Source organism: Cynara cardunculus (genome assembly GCF_001531365.2).
Source record: "Cynara cardunculus var. scolymus isolate 2C chromosome LG 13, CcrdV1, whole genome shotgun sequence".
NCBI classification, from domain to species: domain Eukaryota; kingdom Viridiplantae; phylum Streptophyta; class Magnoliopsida; order Asterales; family Asteraceae; genus Cynara; species Cynara cardunculus.
Window position 1 is genome coordinate 1,832,166 of NC_037540.1, and position 9,739 is coordinate 1,841,904.

The 9,739-nt window shown below is 33.9% G+C and overlaps 1 protein-coding gene and 1 non-coding gene across 2 annotated transcripts; one reads left to right on the top strand and one right to left on the bottom strand.

Annotated features, from left to right (window-relative positions):
- Nucleotides 1-595: 595 nt before the first annotated feature.
- TRNAG-UCC lies at nucleotides 596-667 on the bottom strand. The gene has a single exon. It is a non-coding gene; the product is annotated as a tRNA-Gly (tRNA).
- A 2,679-nt stretch (nucleotides 668-3,346) lies between these two features.
- On the top strand, nucleotides 3,347-8,995 carry LOC112525396 (deoxynucleoside triphosphate triphosphohydrolase SAMHD1 homolog). Its single transcript, XM_025135513.1, has 19 exons — nucleotides 3,347-3,525; nucleotides 4,331-4,368; nucleotides 4,483-4,505; nucleotides 5,248-5,354; nucleotides 5,435-5,486; nucleotides 5,564-5,648; nucleotides 5,990-6,080; nucleotides 6,355-6,393; nucleotides 6,502-6,569; nucleotides 6,668-6,730; nucleotides 6,803-6,858; nucleotides 6,939-7,012; nucleotides 7,111-7,203; nucleotides 7,272-7,373; nucleotides 7,943-8,023; nucleotides 8,097-8,188; nucleotides 8,291-8,306; nucleotides 8,501-8,611; nucleotides 8,712-8,995. The coding sequence occupies exons 1-19, from the start codon at nucleotides 3,415-3,417 to the stop codon at nucleotides 8,817-8,819; spliced, it is 1,410 nt and encodes a 469-aa protein (XP_024991281.1). The 5' UTR covers nucleotides 3,347-3,414; the 3' UTR covers nucleotides 8,820-8,995.
- Nucleotides 8,996-9,739: the final 744 nt, after the last annotated feature.

Consider the following 9,739-nt stretch of genomic DNA (forward strand, 5'->3'; position numbering starts at 1 on the left):
TATTGGGTTTCATTCCCATTAAACCACAATCCTCATTCAATAAACCCAGTTTGAGAATTGAAATTTCAGGGAGGGTTTGTGGAAATAGCCAATTCCAGTTTAAGGTACGACTCTAGGTGCAAAAGTTAGAAGTAATCAACACAGTATTATTAGGGCTTAAAGATGAATCAAACAAATATAAACAAAGGTTTGTTCATTTAATTTAATCGAACAAATGAACGAACATACATGAACGGTAAACGAACAGATTTTTTTTTGTGTTTGTATCGTTCGTTAAAAAGTGTGTTTGTTCATTAAAATGTTAAACAAACGAACATAAACGAACGAACCACATATATATTGAAGGCAACCACCATTACTCATCATTTTATTTCTAAAAAATGACCACATAACATAATGAAAAGAAACCAGAAAAATAGGATAGATAAAAAAAGAATTCTAAAAATTTAATTTAGTTTCATTAACAATTTCACATATAAATGTCATAATATATAAATATATTTATAACGTAAACGAACATAAATGAACGAAACCATTGTTCATGTTTATTTATTAAGCTCTAAAAATAAGCATTACAAAAATAGAAGTCAAAAAATGCGTTTGCCGGGAGTCGAACCCGGGTCTATTGCTTGGAAGGCAATTATCCTAACCGTTGGACTACAAACGCTGGATGTTATTAAATTCTTTTTTTTTATATTTTGCAATAAAACTTGGATTGAATCCAATCAACAAACCTGACTTTTGTCTCTTGAAAATCAAAATCTGATATAAATCACTTTGCAATTTGATTCATTTTAATTGCTAAATAAGTTACAGGTCAAGGTTGACCTTTATTATGCTAACATCTGTAATGACTTAATGCTATGTTGAAGTATATCGATCATTCGTATTTGAACATGTAATTCAGTTGTAAGAACGTTTTATGTATTACGTTACAAATTGCAATATGATGTGATGTTTATGAGTTTTACACGATATTAAGTCATGAAATATCGTCACGGCCTTGATAAACCTTTCGAATCATCTGTTTAACCATCAATACTTTCATAAATTTATCGATAACTCAAATACAACCATATTAATACAACTACGTAAGTGGAGGTGGGTTCAATTGCAAACCGGTTTTAGATTGTGAATTAGAGAACAAATGAGAGTGTTTCAGGTGTCCCATATTTTTTTTGGGTTCTTTCATGATGAATGATGTATCAATTTAGGTTGTCAACTGGGAGACAAATGAGAGTGCGTCACATGCCACACGCCTTCACGGGTTATTCATCATGGATAATGTATTATTCATAATGAATATGATTACTTTTATAATGAATAATTAATCGTGTATTATTCATCACTAATGTTGTATTATTTATAATGAATAGTTCATAAACGTTTACTTTCGTTATTCATGTGAAATGTTGACATTTGAGGACACATGTCGCGCTCTTCTTTTTCTGCCATTTCACGACCTGAAATCGATTTTCAACTGAACTTTCTTAAATGCAAATAAACTGGGAAATTAATTAAAATAGTCATTTCTAGATGTTGGTTTCATCTTCTAACCATTTTTATTTAAAATCACCAAAATGTCAATTTCACAATTTGTGGAGGGATCAAAGTGTAAAAAAAATAAGAGGTTCTGAACCAGCTCATCAAATATGTAATAATAATATAGATCCTTGAGAAATTGGGATAAATATACATATTTGGTCCCTCTATTTACAAATCTGGTTTAAAAACTTTTTTTTTACACTTTAAATCCCTGTATAAGTTGTGGACCTGTCCGGATCTCATGACATTTTAGTAATTTTAAGATAAAATTACTTAAAATATGAAATTAACATCTAAAAATATCATTTTAATTAATTTTTCAAATAAATATTATATTATTTATTATTAACAACCATTATTCAAAATCATTATAAATACAAACAAGCGAAAACGTGTTACACGGAACATCCAATTATTGACTCCTCCTTTTGCTTTTCCGTTTTCCCCCTTCTTAAATCATTGCGTACAGTAACTGCCATCATGTCATCACCTTTGCTTGTCCTTCCTTATTTACCCACCCTCAACAAATTTTAATTTACATGATTACCCCCTTTAGTTTCAAAAACTTCTTTCCCCACCCCCTAAATCAAATCATTTTCTTTCCGCAAAATAATACTTTACCCGATGACAGTTAACTTTGTTTTATTTAAAAAGACAATTGATGCTAATGACGTCGAGTATATTCGACAAAGAACGTAAAATTGAATTACCTTATGTGGTAAACGACATTGTAATATAAGGTTAGGTCCAAGGCTTTTTATTACTCAATTATATGCACAATTAAATTTCAAACTGCTTGGTCACATTTTATGACCGACGTAAGAGTGTTCTTGACAAAGGACGATGGATCTAATGACAATAAAATATAAGGTGTCATGCGTCAGTGATCATTTGACGTCTTCTAAAGATGGTGCCTTAATATTCCACGACGCATGTCACTACTAAGGATCGTGTTCTTAGGCATCGCGATGCAATAATAGATAGTTCTTTTGATGAGGATTATAGTTATCTGAATAATGGATCTAAGAGGTACAAAGATCTAAAGTTTCTATTTTAGATACTTTTTCAAACATAGTTAATCATATAATTTATATTAGCATCAAGTACTCTTTTTTGCGTAATTCGCGAAGATCATGAGAAACAAAGTCATAGGCACGTAGGTTCAAGGCCATACCGACTACTCTAAACTTAACATTGCTATCACACGAATTGAAAAGCCATAGATAAATAGACACATTCCACTGCACTGATCAGGGCGTTCGTAGTGACTGAGGGAGTTACGGGCGTGTAAAACAAAAAAATATGCTGATAGGGGAAAATAGCTCGGAGCCAAGATGATAGAAAGTTCACACCTCCCGTTCTTACACCCTTGTTTGGTGTCACTAGTATCTTACGACCACCCGCGGTTTTTTCCGTCTTTTGGGATTTTTTGCGTTACCAAAACTTTTAGCTTTTTGTTGTCTTTATGTTTAAAGTTACAAACTTTAGTCGTTCTTTAAACTTCCCAACCTTAGATCATTTCATACGATATTTAGTATAAATACAAATCAAACAAAAAAAGGAAAATATTTGCAATATATAGAGTTTATTACATTGAATTGTTGAGAGTCTCCAATTGGCAGGTTTTAAAAGTTAAAGGTGCATTTGTAAAATCAGGAGTTCTGGGGTTGCCTCTATCATGGTTCATACATTTACAAATTTCTATTTTTATTTTATTTTATTTGGCGCCTCGTCTTTGTGCCATCACTTTACCACTACTCCAAAGTTCCTGCACATTCTCTTATTCCCTCCAATAAACCCTATGATTCACTCTATCTCTCTCTAAAATTTCATTGTTTCAAGTAAGGTTACCGGCGACGTTGACCGTGAATGAGAGCTTTTCGTAACGGAGGTGGCAACTGTTCGTCGGCGTCGATGGAGGACCGCCGGTTATGGAAGCACGTTCACGATAACGTCCATGGAAACATTTACCTCGATTATGTATGGCAGTTTCGCTCTTTGTTCTCTTCGTTTTCAATCATTTAGGATATATGTTCATCTCTGTGGTTGTTTGTTTTTTACTTTAAATCTAGTGTATTCTGTTACGATTTTATCGACCTTAAGCTGCGGATTTCTTCCTTCTCATTTCCAGTTCGGAAGGTTTCAGTTTATATTGATAGTCTTTGAAATGTAGCTCTAGCCGATTCTCTGAAATTTATTCGTTAAGTTCGTTTCCTCGAAGAGAAATCAGAGATGCTGATATATGTATTTGTTTGTTAATTCCTGTAGCTCTAGTGTATCTCTGTTTGGGATATCATTAACTATTACCTGTTGAATTTCTATCGAAGTTCAATTTTGTTGCTTGTGATTTTTGACAATGCCTTTTAGTTTATAATTTCAAAATCATATCTTTGCTTGTAGCGTATTAAATATGTGAAGATAAGTCTATCGGATTGTGTTAGTTTTCTTAATTAATTTGTAAGATGTTGAGTTTGTTGTTAAGTTGCCTATCTTTTCATATAGAAATTTCCAGTTATATTCAATAGATTGCAATAGTGACATTACTGATTGTGTATCTGACATCAGCGGATCTATTATGTGTTGAATAAACAGTAGATTCTTATCAGCAAAAGTGAAGAGGATAAGAGATATTTGATACTCTTGAAAATGCTGGTTGATTTCATTGGACTGATGTTTAGACCATAAAATTAGTCTGTGCCTGGAGCATTCTGTCTGCTGCAATATTAAGATGATTTTTGAGATAACATTTAGATTGATGTTTTTCAATTTTTTTTTGGAATTGCAGCTCTCACTGAAATTTATTGACACTGAGCAGTTTCAAAGGCAAGTTTGTCCATTTTGAAGATAGTTGTATAAACTTTTCCTTCAACGGGCTCATTGCTCCACCTTATTTTCCTTTACATGAACAGACTCTTCTAACTTTTCAACAATTTGCAGGCTTCGAGATTTGAAGCAACTTGGTAAGCCTCAACTTAATTACGAGGAAATATCATTAATCTTTTGTATTTGGTCACTGGAAGCTGTGGGTTGAATTCCTTTATTTTCTGTCACTGTAGCTTAATAATTTCTTCCAGGAAACTATCCTAAGGAAAAACAAGTTACCTGTAGTTATCTTAATATTAGTTCTCTCCCCCTTTGATAGGCTACATATACAAACTTTATGGCAGGGTTTATACCATGCACTTTCATCTTTCTCATTAGATATTGTTGGCAAGGAAGATAATGCACTCAGTACTTCTGATGTGAACATAGAAGTAGGGTGTCACATTTTGTCCAAGCAGGTTGGTGGAGTGTGTCAAAAGGAACTCATGGCACCTGTGCATAGCTAAATTGGATACTGTATATAAGTTGTGGAGTTGAAAACCTGGTAGTAGTTTACATTTTCATATGCAATTTAGGACCTGAATTGTCCTGTATTAGAAACCAATTAGTTGGATTTTCATCGCAGAGGAATCACAGACATGGTGATTATCCAACCATTTCAGAGCATATTTGATCTCTGACATCTCTATTCCTTTGGATCCAGTTATTGATAAAATGGATAGTTACTTATGTTTAATTGGTTCTCAAGTTCTGTATAGTTGGCTAAATGTATTCTCGTGCAAGAATTTTTCTATCAGATACTCTCCCAATACCTGGTTTGTGGTACCATTTTTAGCTTTACTATCTTGCTGTTCTGTACCAAGTTTTCATTTATGACAGGTCTATCACACATGGTATATCCTGGAGCAGTACATTCACGGTTTGAGCATTCAGTTGGTGTTTATTGGCTTGCTGGTAATGCGATTGAAAAACTCAAGGCAAACCAGGTAAGAAATGTATCTTGATTGCCTGACTGCTTTCCTTAATCTCAGTGAAAACTTACTCAATTGACGTGCCTTGGTTGTAGGGCTCAGAGCTTGACATTGATCGTTCAGATATCCAGACTGTAAAACTGGCTGGTAATTAGGTTTATGTAGTCTGATATTCATGTCTTTGTTGTGTTATCACTTTGTTGTAAGGTTACTTCCTTTCATAGGTTTACTCCATGACGTGGGCCATGGGCCATTTAGCCATTTGTTTGAGCGAGAGTTTCTTCCAACGGTTCTTAATGGCTCCAAATGGTAATGCTTACATTTCTTCACATACTTCATCTGCTTAATGTGGCATTTCCAAACAATCATTACGATCTAAATGATGATGATCGAGAAGTCTAAGTGAGAGTGAATGTTCATGTTACCTCCTCAACCACTACCTTGTCTTCTTAAGTCTAAAAATTTGTTTCCCTATTTTGGTTTGTCGTAGATGATATGCTAAACTTGATGTTAATTATGTCCAAATCCTATTGAAAATGTTTTCATTAATAAGCTGGTCAAAGTGGTTTTAACCTGCTAGATACTTTTAAGCTTAGTTTTAAAGAGTTGTTTTACTGATTTCAGTATCAACTTGATTGGTTATTTTGCAGGTCACATGAGGACATGTCTTTAAAGATGATAGATTATATGGTTGATGAGCACAACATTGATATAGATGCTGGATGCCTTAAAAAAGTGAAGGTTATCCGTCCTCATAACACCCTTTGTTGTCATGTTATACTTGAATAGACTAGTCTCTATGCTATCTGTGTTCCAATACATTGGACGCAGCCCTTTCTGTTGTCAAAACTGATTTCGCTTTGACTGAGGTCCCTTAAGTCAAACTGATTAAGTGGTTCTTTTCACACAACCATCAAAATTATTGCAGCATAAGATTCTTCAATTGTGTTCCAAGGGCTAAAGATGCACATGTGTTCCCGAAGATAAATAATTTGTTTGTCATTTCTTTTTGCAGGAGATGATCATTGCTAGTTCTGATAATGCTCCAGTAAAAGTAAGAAATGACAGCTCACGTTGTCTCTATTTGTTAAGCAAGGATGCTTTTGTATTGGTTTGTCACGGTATCTATTAATCCTCCGTTGCCACTTCTTTATCCATGCAGACTTCAAAAGAGAAGCTTTTCTTATATGACATCGTTGCAAATGGTCGAAATGGCATAGATGTTGATAAGTACGCTAACTACTCTTTCCAGGCCCTACACAAATCAACTTCTTGCTTATAGTTGTGGATCAGAAAATCGACTCCTATTCTCTTTTTCTGCTTTGCAGATTTGATTACATTGTTCGTGACTCTCGAGCTTGTGGTCTTGGATGCAACTTCCAGTTTGAAAGGTAATAAATTATGTCATGCAGTCTTATTAATCTGTGTATAATCAATTGATATCATGCTTTATAATATCTCAGGCTGTTGGACACTATGCAAGTCATAGACAACGAAATATGTTATCGCGCCAAGGAATGTTAGTATTTCATCTAAGTCTTTCTTCATTGAAAATGTTGTTATCAATTGTCTTATAAACTTTAAACGATTATTGATCAGATCTGACAGTTCACAAATTATTCTACACTCGTGCCGATCTGCACCGCACAGTCTACACACATGCAAAAGTGAAGGTGAGTGTTGAAACTTAGAGTTGTTTAATTGAAATTCACATATTCTATTTAAAGAAAAAGTTGTGCATATTAATCATTTGTTTGCAATTTTTTTGTAGGCAATAGAACTCATGTTTGTAGATGCTCTTTTAAAGGCGGATAATTATCTTCATATTTCGTCATTCATTCACGACCCGTCTCAGTACTGGAAGGTAGTACTTTTATCTGAAGTTTCAGAACAATTACAGTTTGTTTCTCACATATGACATGATATCTGCAGTTGGATGATTCAATATTGAAGACAATTGAAACTGCTGAGGCTGATGAGCTCAAGGAATCAAGAGACCTGATCCGGAGAATCCGGAGACGGGACTTATACCAGGTTTTTCTTCAACTATCAAGTAAATATGCAAAAATCATGTAACGGGTTGCCATCCAAGAAAAAAGGTTGGCTTTGGAGCATAAAAAATTGAGCTCATTTAGTGTAAATTATGAAGTAAATTTGCTTTATTTCCTTCCTGTCATGAAAACGGAGTTCCCAAATCTTGTTTGGTGTTATTTATGTACTCCCTCCGTCCAAAATAAATATCTACAATGAAAATGTCACATAATTTTTTGTATATGTAATTATTACACTTTTTAAATAACTAAATGACACTTTTACCCTTGATAATAGAGTGAGAAACTTTCTTCATCTCATAATTAAGGGTATAATGGGAAAGTGAAATCTTACTTTTGAAAGTGGATCCTTGTTTTGGGACAAATTAAAATAGAAATGTGGACACTTAATTTGTACGGAGGGAGTAACAAAAATGGTTTATATTTCGTCTCTATATCTAAACTTCTACATTTCTAAGACAAGCGTTGAGACAATAACTCACATATTGCGTTCAAGCTGCTTCTATTGACCCTTCCAGAAACAATCTATTGATGCAATACTTGTTTCGGCAGTTCTGCAATGAGTTTACTGTTCCCAAGGATAAGCTGGACCATTTCAAATACGTCAATACACAAGATATCATTTGTTCACAGGTTCTTCAACCTTGTTTCTATCAAGCTTTAGTTCCTTAAGTTACACAGTTACTGATGTTTACTTATGATCCAGAAATCTGGTGACATTACTCTGAGGGAAGAAGATATAGCAGTTAGCAATGTCAAAATTGATTTGACACGAGGAACAAACAATCCACTCGAAAGGTATTATATGTTGCAAGAATTGTTTATTTATAGCACTTTTTTATTGCATCACATGGGGTTTTCTAACTTCATATTCTCTTTCCTTGTGGTTCTCCGATTCAGCATCAACTTCTTTAAGGTACAGAAATTTTTTAGATATCATATTTCTCAAAACTTAGCTGATTCGTTTACACCGTTTCATTCAGTTTCTCGTATCCCACTTTATTTCTCCTCAATCATGGGAATGAAACCCATAAATAGAAATGTGAAATGGAATGAAATGGATTATTAGGTGAATTGAAACCTTAAAAATAACTGATGCTGTTGTTCCAGGATTATGACAGTAAAGAGAAATTCCCAATTAGCAAAGATCAGATAAGTCACTTGCTGCCAGCATGTAATCAGGACTTGATAGTGAGAGTCTACTCCAAAAAGCCTGAATTGGTACCTCTCAATTTTCTCAAATAAACAAAAAATCATTTTCCACAAATATTCTCGGTGCTCTTATAACATACATCAAATGTGTGTGTTTGTTTTCTCGCAGGTGGAAGTGGTTTCCGACGCTTTTGAGAATTTCCAGGTAAAGTCATATGGAATGAAAGCCCAAGTCCACGGAACTCCAGAAAGGAAGAGGCGCAGGATGTCCTTATAATTGTCTCTTGCAGGTTAGAATAGTAGGTGAATACTTGCAAAATATATACATATACATCCTTGCTTTCGGATAGAATAAGCAACAAAAGGTAGAAAGCTCGCAAATATTATTAAGAATTCCATCTTTTTTGTGATCGTTCTTAACTGTCTTTTTTGCAATACATATACGTTCTTAACTGTCTTTTTTGCAATACATATACGTTCTTAACTGTCTTTTTTGCAATCTTGAACTCGTGAACAAGTAGATTGTGTATTCTCACACTCTTAAATTGGAAGCTTCTTCTGGATGAAACCATTGCTTGTTGAACTGATAACACACCAAAATCAATATACAATCACTCTTACTCGGAGAAATGATTAGCAAATGATCCCCAAAACGATCGTTGCACCAAGTATTATGAGCTAAGAGCATCTCCAACAGATTCTTCATAAAAGTCAAAATCTTCAAAGAAATTTATATTCATCTTCGACAATTCTTCATTTTGGAGATTATAATATGAATTATATCATTAAAATATTCAATAGCTTTCATGCTATATTATTTTTCTCTCCTATAAATTTAATTTCAAGGATTCTCATGGGTAGGAATAACAAAAAATAATTTTTCATAGATAATCATTTTTGGAGAATTTCACTCTCACTCTCTCTCTCTCTCTCTCTCCTACTTTCTCCATTTTGGAGAATCTATCGGAACAAAAATCTTTATTTTGGAGAATTTGTTGGAGATGTTTTAAAGTTATCAAAAGAATGGCATAAGAAGAGAAGAGGAGACGTACCATGGATAAATCTTCCTTTCCCATCCTCTCAGGAGCTTCTTTAATGAAACGTTCCATATAGAAAAGAACAAAGAGCCCACAATCGTACGTGTTTCTTTGCTGTGGAACCTGGTTGGTGATGAATGGAACATCAGAATCTGATATA